The 19,981-nt window shown below is 42.4% G+C and overlaps 1 protein-coding gene across 1 annotated transcript in view; it reads right to left on the bottom strand.

Moving 5' to 3' along the window:
• Window positions 1–12,909: 12,909 nt before the first annotated feature.
• The window catches only part of LOC309549761 (uncharacterized protein), a 146,957-nt gene continuing 139,885 nt past the window's right edge, over window positions 12,910–19,981 (bottom strand). The window contains exon 21 of the mRNA XM_082250271.1: window positions 12,910–13,061. Within this exon, the coding sequence (XP_082106397.1) occupies window positions 12,922–13,061 (140 nt within the window). The 3' untranslated portion in view covers window positions 12,910–12,921. The remainder of the gene's footprint in view (window positions 13,062–19,981) is intronic.

The raw sequence follows: 19,981 nt of genomic DNA, 5'->3' as shown, positions 1-19,981 counted from the left end.
GTTTACTAACAAAGGGAAAGATTTTTGTCATTTTTGTTGTTTTATTTTTTAACGCGTAATGGCGGCGATCTGCGATTTTTTTTTTTTTTTGCGGTACTGCGACATTGCAGCGGACAGATCGGACCCTTGACTGACATTTTTGACACTTTTGGGGTTACCAGTGACATTTCTACAGTAATCAGTGCTATATATATATGCACTGTTACTGTAAAAATACACTGGTAGTGAAGGGGTTAACTTTATTTGGGAGGGAGGGGCTGTGTGTGTCCCTAGGGGCGTGCTTTCTACTGTGATTGGCTGTGGCTTGAGCTGTAAGGACACTGATCAACGGATCTACATAGTAGATCCATGTGATCAGTGTCTTTACAGCGAGGAGAATGACAGGTGGCTTGTTTACACAAGCTGCCTGACATTCTCCCTCTCCCCCGCCGATCGCCGAGTGGCCGGCGGACATCGGGTCCGCTGGTCACACGCGCGGGGGGGTCCGTGACCACGCAGGAGCGCGCCTCCGGCGGCGCACGCTCGCTCCCTAGACCCTCACAAGCAAGCAACGTAGCCCTACGTTAATTTGCCTGTGAGGGGCTGACCGCCGACGTAGATAGTCGTGCGGCGGTCGGCAAGTGGTTAACTGTCTTATCCCCTTTGTGCTCCTGCCTAATGCAATTCGGCTTCAATAAAGGAATGGCCTAATCCAGTACTGACAGCATTTAGTGAAGGAGATTGACTGAGTAACTCCAGAGTAATTTTTAATGTTCTCTTCTACTTGAAGAGTGCGACAATTTTTATGGCTGGGTGGAAGTCTTTGTAAAGACGCCTGTCATATTCTTACCAATCCCCTAAGTGCCAATTGTGAAGGGTCCCTGAAATTGTTTGTAACTAGAACTGTAAATGCCTCTCTTCTGCACTAATTGTGCTCTGTTTTTCCAGCCTATTATACCTGCAACGTGGACAAAATATTGTCTTGTTAAGGCCTTGTTCAAACCTGAGTGACTTTCTGCTTAAAGCTTGTAGCTCTAAAACACTCAACAAGCCATATCCCATTTATTTCAATGGCCCTTGCTTACATCTGAGGAAGATCAGTATATGTTCTTATTTTGCTGCTCAGTTTACACAATTTGTGGGTGTACATGTATATAGGGCTCGACTGGCCCCAGGCACTAGGTCGACATGGCGATGACAAGTTTTGTCCTGGCGCCTGAGCTGCTGCCCAAATGCTCCCCACACCCTGTGCAATTCCCCCCTGCTATGTATCCCGGGCTCCTCTTGGCCATCTGCAGAAACAACAAATGAAAATGGTATTAACACAAATAATGGAACCCTTAACCTATTATTTTCTTGCACAGCCTATAGAGGTATTCACTGCTAGCAATTGCTTTCTGTAACTCTCTGAGCTTTCAGCACCTGCCAACAGGTGGTTTGGTCCACTCCATTTAAGCAAACTGCTCCAGCTGCCTCAAGTTTGAAGGGTGCCTTTTCTAGATTGCACGTTTCAGCTCTTGATAGAAATCAAATCGGAGCTCATAGTAGGACACTTTTGAATAGTCCAGTTCTTAGCCATTCTTTTAGCTGTGTGTTTTGAGTCGTTGGAAGATCCGTGACCTCTGAATGAATTTTCTGACATTCTGGGAAATGTTTCACACCACAATTCCTTGATAGTCATCAGATTTATTTGTGCCCTGCACAGATTAAAGCTGCCCTGTGCCAGGCACAGCAAAGCAGCTTCAAAACATAACTAAAACCCCGTACACACGTAGCGATTGTCGGCCGTAAATATTCGGCCGCCGAACGATCGGCCGATTGTCGGCTTGTTAGTATGATGCTTCCGACAACCGACAGCGACTTTTCGGCCGAACAGAATCTGTTGTGCAGGCATTAAAATTTTTGTTGGCTAACACCAGAACGGCTGATTGTTCGCCAGTCAGTACAGAATTTGGCCGACAAACAGCAGATTTGCAAGACTGGGCATGCTCAGAAAAGAAAAAACACACGGAAAGTTAACCATCACATGACCTCACTTCTGCAGTTGGCTGTTGTTGGCCGACAAAATTCATGTGCAGTCTTTTGCAGTTTTCAGCCGACAGGACAGCACCGGACAAAAGACGGCCGATCGTTTGGCCGACATTCGAGACGTGTGTACGGGGCTTTAGCCTTCCCTGTGTTTCCCAGTAGATGGGTTCTTTTCTTTTCAAAGCTTCATTTTTTTCCATCTGTGAATATAGAGCTGATGTGACCTGCCAAAACTCTCCAGTTTTGTCTCATCTATCCAAAGAACATTCTCCCAGAAACATTGTGTCTTGTCAATATGCATGTCTGGTCTTGTTTATTTTTTCAATGGTGGAGTCCTTCCAAGTATTCTTCTTTTGAGCACACTGTCACTCAAAAAGTGAGGGATAGTGGGATTAGACACTGATGGACCTTTAACCTTGAAGTTCAGCTTGTATATCTTTGGAAGTTTTCCTTGGCCTCCTGTCTACTATTTACACTGTCCTTTTTATCAATCTGGGGCTGATCTCTTTTGTGGCCAGGTGACCCTCTCATAGACTTTCAACTTCTTAATAGTAGTAGTCGTCACAGGAACAAGTTGCTCGGAGATGGTCCTATAGCCTTTACCGTTGGTCTTTCATTTTTGTTCTGATCTCCTTGGACAACTCTATACTTTGCTTTGCTTGGTCCATTATCAGTGTGGCACACATGATGATACCAAACACCAGTGACTTTTAAGCCATTTAAATAAACTGACTGATTACAAGAATGAAGAAATGTGATGCTAATTACAGAAAACCGTGTGAAAAAAAAATCACGATGATCCCATTATTTGTAATCATTTTAAGGGGTACCAACAAATATGTTCAGACCATTCATTATAAAATGGGCAATAATTTGTGTTTTCACACTTTGTTTTACTCGGACATACCAAAGGCATGCATGAAACAATTGCTGTTACTTCAGTCACTTTTCAGGCAGAATGAAGCATTATTTCAATGAGCTGTAAGGGTACCAATGCATTTGTACACGTCTGTAGTTGCTGGTTTTAAGTTTTAAATAGCAATACCAAACATTTTAATTTTAGAAATTGGCAGTTGATCAGTTTGATGTTTTTCTGCTCTATGTATTTTGTTTTATTCGGTCTGTCAAAATCAAAGTAAAATTATATTAGTTACACATATACTGTAAAGTGATTCGGGTATGCTTTTTCTGTTACATAACTAAGCAAGTTTACATTTATGTATTCGTTATTTATTTTATCACTGGAATACAGATGAAGACCACATCTACAAAATTCAAAAAAATGATATGACCTTAGCAATCAATCAGCTTTAATCTGAAATGTAATCTAGCATAGCACTAAAAAGAAAAAACGAAAGATTGACATTGACAACACTGATATAAATACATTTAAAGTGATAGTAAAAATCACCTTGTAAAGCAGCCCATTTAGTTTAAAATAGAAATGAAAGGCAAAACATTATTGTATAGAGATAAAAAAAATTATAAATACTTTTTGTTTTTTTAATAGTGATCACATTCCCTCTGTTCTCAGCTGCTAAAGAGCTGAGTGAGAAGAAACAGCATTGCACTGGTCTTTTAAGTGAAAGGCTTTTTAAGGGGGGGGGGGTGAGGACGAGTCTGCTCATTTGAGGAGAGCAGGCGGAGTTCCCAGCACAGCCAGAAAACTGACCACCCTGTATGCGCATGCCTAATGTGGTCAGTTTTTAACCACTTCAATACCGGCCCATAGTAAATTGACGTCCTGAGTTTAAAGCTAAATACCGGTGTTATGGCAGCAGATAGCTGCCATAACCCTGGTATTTTTTTAAACTGCAGGCGATGGGCTTTCCGATAAGGGTGGTCCCAGCGGCGGATTCGCCGCGAGATCACCCTCCGGGATGGCGGAAGGGGTGCCCCCCCCCCCTCCCGCCGCGTCCCGATCCTTTTCCCCGCTTACCGGACCCGCCGGCAGCGGGGAAAACGATCGGGTCCCGGATCCTCACAGACAGGATGTCGAGTGAGGGCAAGCTTGCCCTCACTCGACTCTATTGTCTTGGAGGACCGGAGCGACGGCAAACATCGTTGCCGAGCAACCGGCTTAAAGGTCCCTTTTTTTTTTTGTCATTTTTTTTTTTTTTCCTTTCCATCTTTATTAGTGTACTTGTGAGATCTGAGGACTTTTTGACCCCAGATCTCACAAAAAAGAGGTCCTGTCATGCCTATTTCTATTACAAGGAATGTAAACATTCCTTGTATTAGAAATAAAAATTATCAATTTTTTTTTTTTTAAAAAAAACGGTGTAAAAATAATAAATAAAATAAATAGTAAAAAAATAAAGCATCCTGTCCCCGTTAGCTCGCGTGCAGAAGCGAACGCACACGGAAACCCCGCCCACATATGTAAACGGTGTTCAAACCATACATGTGAGGTATCGCCGCGATCGTTAGAGCGAGAGCAATAATTTGAGCCCTAGACCTCCTCTGTAACTCTAAGATGGCAACCTGTAGAAATTTTTAAAGTGTCGCCTATGGGGATTTTGAAGTACCAAAGTTCGTCGCCATTCCGTGAGCGTGCGCAATTTTGAAGCATGACATGTTGGGTATCTATTTACTCGGCGTAACATTATCTTTCACATTATTGAAAAAAATTGGGCTAACTTTACTGGATTCTTATTTTTTAATTTAAAAAAGTGATTTTTTTCCAAAAAAATTGCGTTTGGAAGACCGCTGCGCAAATACGGTGTGATAAAAAATATTACAATAATCTCCATTTTATTCTCTAGGGTCTCTGCTAAAAAAAAAATATATAATGTTTGGGGAATCTAAGTAGTTTTCTAGCAAAAACAACTGATTTTAACTTATAAACACCAAATGTCAAAAATAGGCCTAGTAGGCAAGTGGTTAATAGGAGAGCAGAGGGACTGGCAGAAACACCAGGGATTTCACACAAAGGAAGCAATAAAAAGAGAAAAGGATACTTTCTCATGAAAGTACATGGTACAGCAGGCACATTTCAGGAATATGAAATGATGGGGTAACAAACGCTTTAAAGCCTAAATCTAAGTTTCTTTTGACTTTAAATAGTTCATTTAGACCAAGTTGGTCCAAAGTAAATATTTGCTTCGCTAACAGATCTGCCCACTGGGAGCACTGTATTCAATTTATGTAGCATCAGGTACATACAGTACATATCGATGTGTTGCGGCTGTGGGACAGAACTTCCAATCCCCAAACAAAATCAATTTGCGCTGATGGCTGCTCAGCCATTTACAGGAAGCTTTGTATTTTATGAATGAGTACGGCTTTTTCTGATTGGCTGATGTGGGGACCGGGGTGTCAACCGCCCACCTCTCTACCTCAGCCAATCAGAGAAAGCCTTTTATTTAATGATAAATTATTGAAAGACTGAGCAGCACTCAGCATGCAGGATGGGAAGTCCACATATTGATGCCGGATATGTAGCTGATGCTACATATATTTTATGTAGTGCTCCCAGCAGGTACATCTGTTAGCTTGGTCCAAACTGTTTAAAGTCACAAGAAACCTGGAATTAGGCTTTAATTATCTACATTTTTCTAGAAGTCGTTACATATTTCTAGCAAACTCTTGCAACAAGGATTCTAGGTTTGCATATAATGCTATGTTCAAGCTATTTGGATTTGAGCACAGGCCTTTTTTCAGTTATAATAAATGTAAATCCACAAGAATAAAAAAATGGTTATCACTTCTTTTTATTGTGTATGTCATTAATAATACATACCTAGCAGATATGTGCGAAACTGTGCTCTGAGGTCATTACTGGCTAATAATGGAGTCCATTTGCAACTGCTCTATTTTAATTTGGAATATTACAGGATTGTTATAGAAGGAGGAAAAATGTTATTACATAACTTTACTGATTCTAAAGGTTATCAATACGTTTCGCCTCTGCAAATCTATGATTGTCATGTGCCGGCACCAGGGCCGGAGTGGGACTCATTTTCAGCCCTGGAGTTTCATGCCTTAGATCGGCCCACTTTAGTTCATGACTGTCTATATTAAAATAATGTAATTAAAACCTCAGAATATAAGTTTGCAATGGCGCACTGTTCTCTACAGCCTTGTAATTCATTCAGGGAGAGAGAGAGAGAGAGAGAGAGAGAGAGAGAGAGAGAGAGGAGGGGTGAAACAAAGATGGAGGGGGTAGAGAGAGAGAAGGTGGGGTGGAAAAAAAGAGGGAAGAAGGAAAGGAGGGAGGGGGAGAGAGAGAGAGATCTAGTGGCTCATCTACAAATATCTACCATTAATACATTGGCACAATTGTGGAAACGCAAGCATATCAAATTGTGAAGGTCACATTAAAAATGAAACATTGCAAAAATAATTCAACATACTGTATATGGTTCACTGAAAATACACTTCTTGCCCTCTAGGTAAAAAACAGGTGTCTGTTAGAAAGCAAAGTAGTTCAAGAACTTTTGTCACATTGTTGTATATGAATATTATAGAACTTTATAAAACTTATTCTAGCCATACACAGAGTGTTTTTCAGCGGAAGAGTATACATCTCGAGTGGAACCACACCTGACTATAAACAAACATACAAAAGGCGCAATACAACCTGTAATGGGTTAAAATTTAGGGTGAGCAGGCATTGCACATGGAGGTGTTTTGTAAGGGCTTCCTGAAACGCAGTTGTTGATCTACATATGGCCTTTCTATTTCTCTCACATTATATTGATTGATTTTGCACATTAAGGAGATTATAGTATGTTTTCTGTTTCACTATTATATGTGTTTTTTTTGGAAGAATATTTAGGATCTTGAGTATATACAGTAAACCCCCCTCCATTGCGGGGGTTACGTTCCGGACCCAGCCGCGAAAAGTGAAAATCCGCAAAATAGAAAAACCCTATTAAAATGCATTGTAGGCATGTTTTTTTACTGTCACTGTAGGTGTAAAAGCATTTAAGGTCTTTAAACACACTTTTAAAACAATAGAAACTCATTTAAACACATAAAAGATACTGAGAGACATAGCAAGAGCAATGGAAAACACAAAAATATTTCATTTTTAATGATTTATATAGTAAAATAACATTACAAAAAAAACCGCAATATACCAGGACCGCAAAAACTGAACCGCGATGGAGCGGGGGTTTACTGTATATATGTGTGTATGTTAGCATTGTCACTGCAAAGTAATATATAACATTGTCCTTTTATTTCTGAAAAATTGGCAGGTTTGTGTTGGACAGCTTATGCTATGTACAGAGGGCAGGTGTGCATATTTCAGAGGCCAACACCACCCCCCCCCCCCCCCGCTGGGATCGCTGTCACTTATAAAACACAGAAGCCCGGCTTCTGTGATTATAAGTCACTGTAGTAAGCAGCAATGCAAGGAGCCAGCGCCGAAGGTCCTGGCTGAAAAAAAAAAAAAAAAGCCATTCCTGCATTAAAAAAGAAAAAAAAAAATAAGCTGCCAGCTGTCCCTGGGTGCCGCTGCTGCCTTCTCCTCCGCTCCTCCCACCGGCAGTCCCCGCTCTCTAAGACACATGTGCAGCCGAGGGCACGAATGGTCAGTCCGCCCCTGTCGGCCACACAGTAAAGATGCAGGGAGGAGGTGGGTGGAGCCGCATGTGCAAAGATAATCAGCGCAATTGATAAATATAAAAAGTGACTTAGTGCTTCAACACAATTCTAAATAAATAAAAATGTGCAAATATAGCAAACAACTGTGCAAATATGCAAAAAGTATAATAGACAATAAATATGTAAGGATATAGCGCTATATAAAACTCTTCAAATATTCAATAAAGTGACAATGTGCTCAAAATGATACAACAAATTACTTCAAAGTGCATACAAAGGTGTGGGTAAAGTGCAGTCCACAATAAGGTGCTATTTATATAAATACAGTCCAATCCAAAAATTGCCAAGTATAGATTGGTCATATAAAGTGCTTGAAAGGTGTCTCAGAGAATGTGCTCATAACACCACCACCAATTAGCCACCAGATGGCCTCTCACCTCAATAAAGACATAGATAAGCGATAAGTCCTCAAACCAGGTAAATCCAGGTAAATAGATGCCACTTGCTAAGCAGCTAGTCTCAGGGGCTCAGTTTACAGGAGGGACATAAAAAAGAAGCACAAGATCTAACTGCTCACTGCAACATAACCCTTTATTAAAAATACAATTATTGCACTCCCATCAAATAGCACAATCAGGCTTGTGCGAGCCAGCGCAGGCAGTATAAACAGGAGCTGTAAGGAGCCGTGCTGTTTGATCGCCGCTCGTCAGTCGGAGTCTCCCGGTACTCCCGATTAGCCAATTCGGGCCTGTCAGGCACTATAGCTGCCTTTTGTGTTATTCACCTATAGCAGCCCCATTTGTTATAAGGCAAGCAGGCCTACCGGTACTCGGTTGCCCCCAGGTATTATACACAATGCTACAGTGCCTAGCTACCATGGCAGGTGCAAACTGAGCACAGCAAACGGTTACCTTCAGTTGGCAGAGAGGCAAAGTGGTTAAACGACAGTCCAGGTACAAGACAGGCAAGCTTCAGAATAGTCAGGGTGAATCCATAGTCAAAAGGCAGGCAGAGTTCCGAGTGTATTCGATATCGGATCCAAGGTTGTCAACAAGGGAATCCAAACAGACAGGACAGACAAATAAGGAGCTTGGAGCATGTGTTATCCACACTATCACAAGCATGAGACTGCAGGCTTGGCTGGCTTAAACCAGGTTTGGTTTCCACCCAGAGACTGGCTACATTAATCACCTTTCAGGTGAACACGCAGACAGGGAGAATGCATCACAGCCAAAACCAGGGTGCTGGAATGAGATCAGCAGCTGTGGTGGAGCAGGAGCGCTACACACTTCTGACATTACCCCCCTTTAAAGGGGGGCCCTCATACCCCTTAGAGTAGGCTTGACATTGGGCACCGGACCATGAGAGACAATCTGGACGTTGGGCACTGGACCATCAGGCTGGGCAATGGTCAGGGGATCAGTGAGCTCAGGTTGGTTAGCAGGCAGAGGGTCTATGGATCCAAACTGGACAGTAGACTGAGAACCAGTAATGTCAGGCTGGATAGCAGGTGACATGTCGCTGAAGTCAAGCTGGAAACCTGGAACACAGGCTTGATGTAGAGTGGCTTGGAGAAGAGGTTGAGGACCCCCACCTAGCCGAATGGGAAAGCATATCCAAAGGCTGGATGGAATGTCTTAGACAGGTTTGAGTAGATTAGTTGCAGTAGGGTAAGGCTAGATTATTGAAATTCCAGAATATGAAAAAGGATTTTCAGATGGCATGGGCTGGACTGGAATAACTGGTGTAGAGGCAGACCCGACCGCATTGGCAGGTGTAGAGGCAGACCCGACCACATTGGCAGGTGTAGAGGCAGACCGGACCGCATCGGCAGATGTAGAGGCAGACCGGACCACATTGACAGGTATAGAGGCAGCAGAACTTGAAGACAAGTTAGCCTAGATATGCGTCCAGGGGCGTTTAGTGACAGGCAGAGGTGGGGGTAATCAAGGGGCCTTGACTTTTGAGGACTTAGAGCGAGCACAGGTTTTCCAAGCTTTTTTTTTCATAGGAACAGGAGTTCTTAAGGAGAGATGACCACCAAAGCCCGTGAGAAACCAAAGAAAACATTTTAGTAATCTCTGGGTGTTTGGACATCTTAGAATCATGTGCTTCTGAAAGCAGTTTAGGCCTAGGGTGGAGGGGAACAACAGCTTTTTAGGGAGTAGATTGGATGGCGCAATATACTGGGCCTTTAAAAGTCCAAAAGGTCAGGGGAAAGGGCCCCCATCACTTGTGCTGGGGGTAAGATTTCATATATCTTAGAGATAGAAGTTTCCGAACAAGACTCAAGGCTGCCTTACAGTGGGTAGGTTTGGCCTCTAGGAGGAAAAGATACAGATTAGCGTTTATTTACTAAAGCTAGAGAGGGCAATATTAGTCACAATTCTGCAGAGAAACAATCAGCTTCCAGGTAATATTGCTAAAGCTTAATTAAACAAGCTGAGGTCGGAAACTGCCCTCTCTAGCTTTATTAAATAAACCCCAGTGTGACAATTGGCTTGAGAGGTGGCCTGAAGAGGATTCAATAAACTTTTCAGTGTCTTCTGCTACAACAGTCATACAAAAACAAATGGTGAGAGTTATCAACAGCTAGGACTGAAATGGGTCTGTGCACATTAGTAAAGAGAATCTGTAGACAGTGTGCCAATGAAATTACTAGTGACCCCAGAATTGATTAAAGCTGAGAGGTGTTGAGAAAACGTGGCAGAACTAAGTTGTGCAGGAACAAAATAGTTTATCTCAGGGGGGAACCTGGCACTGTATAGTCCTAAAGAAGCAGACCCCACACAAGAGCACTTGACTCTTGGCGTTTCCCAGCTTATTGGGGAGCTGGTGACAAAGTGGCCATGGTTGCCACAGTATAAGCAGAGTTTCCTCGACTTTGATCGGGACTCAATCCAGTCCGCCGGATGTGCTGGCTGGGTGCAAAGCCGCGGGAGGGGGGTCCCCCTGCTTGCCGGGGTGACGATCGAGCAGCTCCCTAGCCGCATCGGTCGTTGCCGCTGGAAAGCCGACCGCCGGCTCTAAAAAAAGGTACCGGGGTGATGCCTCTAGCTAGAGGCATCTCCCCGGTACAACGTACAACAGGTCTACGTCGCTGGTCGTAAAGTGGTTAAAAGTATGCAATCTCGCAAGGCACCCCAGTCTAAAATGTAAAAAAACATGTTTTACTTATTATTAGGAAACCCGAGTCTAGGATGATGCACAAAACCGCCTTGATGAAATTAAAGTAATCGTAAAGAAAAAATCTTTATTTAAAAAAAAAAATGAAACATGTTATACTTACCTCCTCTGTACAATGGTTTTGAACAGAGCAGCCCCGATCCTCCTCTTCTTGGGTCCCCCACTGGGGTTCTGGTTCCCTACCCCTTGCCAAGGTCCCCCATAGCAAGTAGCTTGCTGTGGAGGTTACTCGTGTGTGCTCGCTCCCGAGCTGGCTCTGTGTCTATAAAGCCTTGTACACACTAGTATTTTTTGTCGTTCAACCCAGCAGGGCTGAATGAAGAAAAACTTACAGCTCAGGAGTACTTACTATCTGACATTAGTACAGCAATCTCCCCTGCTGTTCTATTGTGTTCTGACAGGGGGACGCCCCCCCCCCCCATCCACCAGAACACTCCGGTCATTGGCTGAAAGTGCTGATCGGGAGTTTATCAGCAGACCTCTTTCAGTGGAGCCCCTTCCGACTCCTGTACACACGGGCCGCTTTCTATTGAACCAGCCGATGCCGCCCAACATTCGACCCGTGTGTGCTAGGCTTAAGACACAGAGAGGCCGGCTCAGCCCCTCCCTCATCTCACTGGCTATGATTGACAGCAGCGGGAGCCTCGGGTCTCGTGCACATCGCTGGATCATGATCAGGCTTAGGTAAGTATTGGGGGGGCTGAGGGGGAGATGCACTTTTACCTTCATGCATAGAATGCATAAAGGTAAAAAGCCTTCAGCCTTTATAACCACTACCAGAAATGCTTCCATATCAGAAGCCCTTTTCAAATCAGAGGTTCTCCTATCACATCAAAGTCCATCCACCCTTCATATCATATTCCCCTCTTTACCAGAGAGTCCCCCTATTACAAAGCTACCCTATAACAGGGCTCCCCAGTCACACGGACCACTCTTCTTTACATCAGAGGGATACCTTTCACTCCAGCAGCACACTGGGGGGGCAGGAGTTAGAGAATGTCTAAAGTAGGTAGACCTACTTTAGGAGGAGTTGACGGGTGACCAGTGGGAAATGACTCTGGAAGCTGTTAGCTTCAGTTCTTTGAATGTACCTCAGTGACACACCTTTCAAATTGCATAAAATAGGCTTATTGTCAGACCCGATATGTCCTAAATGTTGTAGAGATTACGGGGATTGAGCCACATGTTGTAGAGATGCCCCAAGTTACACAGATATTAGAATACTGTTCAAACTATTTATCAGGCATTTCAGGCAGCTCTTACTTAAGACCCATTGCAATGTGTGTTTGAGAGGTGGTCTCTAGAGCCCTGTTTCAGGCACAAAAAGTGCTTTTTGCTACACTGGAAAAGTTCTTTACCTCTGTCCCTGCAGGAGTGAGTTACCCACATGGGTACAACTCTTCGGTATAAGAAGACCATTTACCACCATAGGGGCTGTCCGGCCAAGTTTGACAGAGTCTGGGATGGATGGCTGGGGGTACCTGGCTTGGCACTGGTAGATTTGATTGTGGACAGGTTGCTGGGGTAATGGCTGTTTGCTAATATGTCTTTGCCGTGTCTTCTTTCCTTGTGTATTATGAACCTGGTGTATTATTGTACTCACAATTTTCTGTTCTGTTGAGTGGATTTCTCATGATGGGACTATGTATCACTGGGCATGTCTCTGTTGGGATGTGCATGTACTTAATGTTTGTATCTGCTGACGCAATGTATGTTTCCCTTTTTTTTTTTTTTTTTTTTTTTGAGGCTCTTTTGATGTATATTTTCAGTGTGGTACAAATGTTCTAGAATTTGTTAAAGTTTGTTTAATAACTTTATATTTTCTGAAAAAAAAGTGGGTAGACCTGAATGCTGGTAACAGACCTGTATGCCTTTATACCTTTCAACAAGAATACAGTGACCTTTAAAGTCTATCAAACTGGCATTTTAGTTGTAATTGCCGTTAGGCACCTGACTTATTATATTTCTTGGATGCTCCAGTGATGAGCTGTTCCTACCGATATTCATCCAGCTACCTGGAATAGATGTAACATGATGTACTGTATCTGGGAGTAATACAACCCAACAATTTAAGACTGCTAGAGCCAGTGAAAAAACAAACAAAAATATCACATTTTATTATTGTTAATGGCTGATCATTACAGAGCTTTACAGAATATATGTTACATTTATTTTTTATATCCAGCATTTAAAACGGAAGAAATCCTGCAGGTCTTTGTCATCTTCTGATTTGTTGTGGATGCCGGCATAGACTGTCTTGAGAATGCTGGTCTTAAATTTCTCTTCAAGAATGTTGATATATTTCTCCAAGCAACCTGAAGTTATAGAGAAAGTCATATGTCAAGTGCCTAATTAATGCATGGTGCTACCCGAACAACAGGCTTCCTAAATGTTTATGTGCCCATATTTTTGAATGCTTATAGCCTTCTCACAGTTCTACAAATTCACTTTTTGAAGTCAACCTGTAGTCTGCTGGATGGCTGAAATACATCTCACCAATGGAAATGAATGGGAGCAGGGCACAAGTTCACACTAAGAAAAGGAGTCGGCAGGGGCATTTTCGTTACAAAGACTGCGCAGACTTGGGCAGGGCTATATAGTGAAGATTGCTAGAGTGGGTGGCTAAAAGTATTTAGAGCAGAACTACAGTATAATAACCTTTGATCCAGCAATGCAATATCCACAAACTCCTTTCCTAGAGCTGAAGTTTGCCCATCTTGATTGGTCTTGCCGGGATGGCATATCTCCCGCAAATGCACACTAAAGTTCATTAATGTATTTACATGCACAGCTCTGTATACATAGTATGTCTCTTCTTAAAAATGTTTACATTCACCTTAAAGTTCCACTTTTATGCTAGAATTGAGTCAAATGTAGCATGCTTTCTGGTGTTTCTGAGATGTTTTGACTCCCATTTGAGTTTTGATTGGTCATTCGGTTGCTCAAAAAGTTGCTTCAAGCTGCTTTTTAGTTGCTTTTGAATTGCATCTATTTACATTGACTTGCAAAAAGAAGAAAACTGGATTTTTGACTTACCGTAAAATCCTTTTCTCTGAAGTTCATTGACAGACGCAGCTCCATATTCTTCTTAACAATTGGGTTATGCTGCCACCTACAGGAGTAGGACGCTAAGCAGGAAATTTTTTTACCACGCATATGGGGCAGTCCCTGGGGGTATACACCCACTCACTCTGCTATAGGATTCAGTTTTGTTGCAAGCAGTATTAGAAGAAAATAACCCCAACCTAACTCATAAATAGAGGGGTGGGTGCTGCGTCTGTCAATGAACTTCACAGAAAAGAATTTTATGGTAAGTCAAAATTCCAGTTTTCTCTATCGTTCAGTGACAGATGCAGCTGCAAATTCTTCTTAACCATTGGGACATCCCAAGCAGTATTAACATGAGGGGTGGGAAAACAACGCAGAAAGGAACGTAATTCCCAAAGGCTAAACTTAGCCAACCAGGTAACATGAAGCTCAACCAGGAACAACTGGAGCTCACCTAGAAACAACATAAACCCTCAAAGAGACTAAACGCTCTCTTAAACAGCAGCCTGCAAAACCTTGTGGCCAAAAGAAGCATCCAAGGATGCCAACACATCTACTGTGTAGAATTTTGTGAACGTAAGCACAGACGACCAAGTTTCCACCTTGCAAACTTGTATTACTGACGCCTGATGGCGAAAAGCCCAAGAAGCACTCAGCCCTAGTAAAATGCGCCTTCACAGGGAAAGATGGAGCCTGACCCTTAAGTGAATAAGCCTGTACCAATGCCTGCCTGATCCATCTGGATATGGTCGCAGCAGATGCAGCCAATCCCGTCCGAGGTCCTTCCGTAAGGACAAAAAGAGAGTCTGATTTCCTGAAAGACTCAGTAGCCGCCAGGTAAACCCTAATTGCCCAAACCACATCCAAAGAATGCAAAGCAATTTCTTTAGGATGCTTGGGCTTAGGACAAAGTGAAGGCAGCACAATGTTTTCATTCAAATGGAAATCAGAGACCACTTTAGGAAGAAAAGACTGATTTGGTCAAAGTACCACTTTATCTCTGTGGACCACCAGATAGGATGAACGGCAGTGCCATCAATTCAGACACTCGCGCCGAGGTAATATTCACCAAAAAGGCTACCTTCTGTGACAGTGTAAGCAGAAGAATCTCCCTAATGTTTCTGAAGGACTGACAGTACCAAGTTAAGACCCCACGGAGGGAATGGAGACCGTATCGGAGGAGCCATATGGCAAACTCCTTGGACAAAGGTGCGAATCAAAGAATATACTGTGTTAAATGTGCACTAACGCACTGAAAAATACTGCATTAAATGTGCACAAACACACAGAAAAATACTGCGTTAAAAGGCACATAACACACAGAAATATACTGTATTAAACGTGCAATAACGCACAGAAATATACTGCGTTAAACATGCAGTAACACACTGAAATATACTGTGGTAAAGTGGTTGTAAAGTCAGGATGATAAAACACTGCCATCCCCGCTGTTTAATCAAGATGTATAGCACTAGGTGTCTGTTTTTAAAAAATTCTAATTGTAAATACCTTATGTCACAGCAATGACTTGCTGTCAGTGACATTCCTCTGCTCGATCTTCCCCATGTAAGGAATGCAGAGGGAGGGGCTGAGATAACCCTCTGACATCAGCTGGCCAGCAGAGGGAGGTCATGTGACCGCTGTGAGATAAGGCATTTACAATTAGATTTTTAAAAAAATGGACATCTAGTCGATCCTGATAAAACAGAGGGGATGCAGGCTACTTTTAAAGGTATTTCAAGTGACAGGGAAGAACAATAGGAAGGGAGGGGCAAGGAGGGGGATCGCTCTCTCACACAGGCATTGGAACTGACAGGCAGGGGGGGAGAGGGAGAGACAGCAGAGAGGAAAGAGCGTGATGATGGAAGTATGTAAGCTGACCACTGTATTATAGTTTAGGAGCCATGATTATTGTGGTCAGTAGAGACAGGGGGACACAGGAACAGGCAGAATCAGCCAGGTATAGTACATTATACAAAGGGACAAATTACACAGCACAAGCACTGTGCTGTTTAACATGATTTAAAGGAACATGATACATATATAGATATTTTTTTTAGGGTTACAAGTGCTTTAAACATGCGCTAACGCACTGAAATATACTGCATTAAACGGCACATAACGTACTGAAATATACTGCGTTAATATTCTTCGTTAAACGTGCAGTAAGGCACTGAACTATAATGCAGTTAACCTGCCCTGACAAAATAAACTGACACTAAAGTAACAATGAATGGTCAAGTCACTACACTCACACTGACTGAACTATCACTAAATTCACACAAAAACTGATATTCTACACTGACAATAGAATCAGAATAGCAATCTAACTCTATAGTAGCACTGAACAGAGCCCTGTATCTCTCTCCATGCCGATATCACACTACAAATGGCCACTATTGAAAGAATAATTTTAAAGTGTGGGGTGGGACTAATAGCAATGAGCCATGATTGGATAGAGTCATCATTACTTTCGCCAATCATGGCTCATACAGTGCTCTGTGCCCTGATTGGCAAAGCTTTCATTGCTTCAGCCAATCAGGGATTCCAATAAACTGTGCGGCAGGCACAATGCTTTGTGGTCATTCGGCGGGCTGAACAAATGGTAAAATGCCCTGAACAGCCAATATTCAGCCCAAACTCATGCTCGGGGCGAACTGTTCGCCCATCCCTATCAGGAAAGGCTGCCGAAACAGCACCTTGCCCGTGGCACCAAGGCAAATCCATCATCTGATCTAGCTGAAAATGGCTGATGGGGTGACTATTGACTCAGGTCTATGAGTGCCCTAGGAGAGAGAAATAGGATAGATAAGAGGGAAAGACACCATAGTGACCTGCACAAACTAAGGCACTACCTGTGCTTTTTTTATTTTATTTTATTTTATATGCCATCCAGTTAGCTGTATCCATCAATAAATAACACTGCCTCCAGAGTAGATAATGATAATTATATTAGGCTTTATCAAATGCTCCTTTTGCTTTTTAGACAGAATTAGTTTGATCAATAAACATCTGTGTTGTGCATGCATGATATATATTTCTGAATAATTAAACAGTTTTCAGAAGTCGTTGCACCATATGCCGTTTTCCTTTGTCCTTAAAAGACTCGCTATTTTTCAGATGCTGTTTACATTAGCCTAGTTTCCATGGTGACTATAGAAAGGGAAAAAGAGTGAAGGATTTAAGCTATTCATTCAAAAGACAATAGCGGGAGGATTACATCATATAAATATTAATATTTCAATTTAGTGGTTTCAGAATTATACGTCACAATTTCCCCTGGCTAAGAATGAAATGTAGCACTTTATAATTACCATAAATTACCATGAAGATTCTTAATCTGCATGTTATATATTGTTGTTGTTTTTTGGATAGTTCTGAGTTCTGTTTGTGCGATTTGCTGATTAGAATCTAAGCAAGTTTAACAAAACAGTATAATTAGGTAGGGGTGGTGTTACTGCTACACAAAAAATATCAAATGTGTTTCAAATTCTCTGTGTTCACTAAAAACAGAAAGCATGTGCTGTAATTAATTTGTTTTAAAGCTCCAGGCAGACATAGGAGATAACCATTAACGCAGCAGTGTGTTCATTAAAAAACCAATAAGTGTTAGTTTAAGTGCTTGAATTTGGCTTGGTCTCTGCCTCTTCCAATCCCCTAAACAACAGAGCCAAGATTGGGAGAGGGAGGGCTCTGCTGTATAGGGAATGTGCTAACAAAAAACAAGACAACAAGAGTGGCCAGAGTGCGGAGAGGGGTGGCCTTAGTAGTCTTCTATTAAAAATGGGTGTACGACTGCTGTAATTAGTTTTCACCACTATGTGTTCCAATCATCCACATGCTCATGATCCAAAGCACACATCGTCATCTGTAAAACATGGTGGAGGCAGTGTGATGGCATGGGCATGCATGACTTCCATTGGCACTGGGTTATTGGTGTTTATTGATGATGTGACAGAAGACAGAAGCAGCTGGATGAATTCTGCAATGTTTAGAGATATACTGTCAGCCCAAATTCAGCCAAATGCAGCAAAATTGATTGGATGGCGCTTCACAGTACACATGGACAATGATCCAAAACACATTGCAAAAGCAACCCATGAACTTTTGAAGGAAAATAAGTGGAATAGTTTGCAATGGCCGGGTCAATCACCTGATCTCAATCCTATTGAGCATGCGTTTCACTTGCAAAACTAAAGGCAGAAAGACCCACAACAAACAAAGAACAACTGAAGACAGGTGCAGGCAGTCATTGCCAGTAAAGGATTGTCAACAAAATATTAAAAATGAACATTTTATTTATGATTATATTAATTTGTCCAGTTACATTTGATCTACTGAAAATGGGAGGACTGTGTATAAAAAATGGTTGCAGTTCCTAAAAGTTGTACTTGATATTTATGTTCAACAAATTAACAACAGGTGCACTAGATTGGCAACAATGAGACAACCCCCAAAACAGGAATGGTTTTACAGGGGAAGTCCGCTGAAATTGTTTTTTCCTTCTCATTTTTTCTGACCGTTTTTTTACTAGTTTTGCATTTGGCTAGAGACAGTGTCACTACTTTCAGCATGAGGAAATACCTGGACATTATAGAGGTTGCACAGGCAGTCCAACTCCTCAAGGATGGCACATCAATACGTACCATTGACAGAAGGTTTGCTGTGTCTTTCACAGTCTCAAGAGCATGGAGTAACAGGCAGTTACTCTAGGAGATCCTTAACAAATCAGCAGGACTGGTATCTGTTCCTTTATGCAAGGAGGAACAGGATGAGCACTGCCAGAGCCCTACAAAATGACCTTCAGCAGGCCACTGGTGTGAAAGTCTCTGACCAAAAAAATCTGAAACAGACTTCATGAGGGTGGCCTGAGGGCCCAACGTCCTCTAGTGGGCCCTGTGCTCACTGGCCGGCACCGTGGAGCTCTATTGGCATTTGCCATTGAACACCAGAATTGACAGGGCTGCCACCGGCGACCAGTGCTTTTCACAGATGAGAGCAGGTTCAACCTGAGCACATGTGACAGACGTAAAAGGGTTTGGAGAAGCCGTGGAAAACATTATGCTGCCTGTAACATTGTTCAGCATGGTCAGTTTGGTGGTGGGTCAGTGATAGTTTGGGGAGGCATATCAATGGAGGGACACACAGACCTCTGCAAGCTAGACAATGGCACCGTTACTGCCATTAGGATTTAGGATGCAATCCTTGGACTCATTGTCAAACCCTACGCTGGTGCAGTGGGTCCTGGGTTCCTCCTGGTGCATGACAATGCCCAGCCTTATGTGGCGAGAGTATGCAGCCAATTCCTGGAGAATGAAGGAATTGATACCATTGAATGGCCCCCATGCTCTCCTGACCTAAATCTGATAGAAAGCCTCTTGAACATTATGTTTCGGTCCATCCGACGCTGCCAGGTTGCACCTCGGTCTGTTTAGGAGCTCAGAGTGCCCTGATCCAGATCTGGGAGGAAATACCCCAGGACACTATCTGTCATCTCATTAGGAGCATGCCATGACATTGTCAGGCATGCATACAAGCAAGTGGGGATCATACAAACTACTGAGTACAATTTTGAGTTACTGCAATGAAATTTCAGCAAAATGGACTAGCCTGCTGCATCATTTTTTCACTTTGATTTTTGGGGTCTTGAGTTCAGCCCTCTGCAGATTCATAGTTTTTCATTTCTATCAAACAATGGGGCATCCTTTAATTCCTAACACATTACCCAGTCCATATCAGTATAGATATCCAGCATATTTTTCCCCATTGAGATCTGATGTGTTTTCAAAGTGCTCCTTTAATTTTTTTGAGCAGTGTAAATGGACCTAACGGTACCTTTTTAGATCTTTGTCACAAGAAACTTCTTGTGCTGAGAATATACTGTACATTAGATTATGTTACTTCATTGTATCACCAAATAGATAACAGCCTGTCTTCTCTTCTGGAATGGGACTAACTGGCACTCAGTAAACTTTCTTAAGCCAGCCATTTGTCAAAGGAAGTAATGGTTTTTATATTTAGAAGAATGCACAGTGCCAGAAAAAGTCATTTGGAGCAAATATGGAAGACGGTAGCAAGGAAGGTCACAAGGCTGCAAGTAATACAAATAGATACTTGGTAGGTTATTTCCAGAAATGTGGCCCCCTTCCGCAAAAAAGTGTTAATATTTTTCTAGTTTAAACTTTTT

This window comes from Pelophylax lessonae (assembly GCF_965119305.1).
Source record: "Pelophylax lessonae genome assembly, chromosome: 3".
In the NCBI taxonomy this organism is placed as follows: Eukaryota; Metazoa; Chordata; class Amphibia; order Anura; family Ranidae; genus Pelophylax; species Pelophylax lessonae.
Note: the sequence above shows the minus strand (reverse complement) of the source record. Positions and strands in the feature narration are given on the sequence as shown.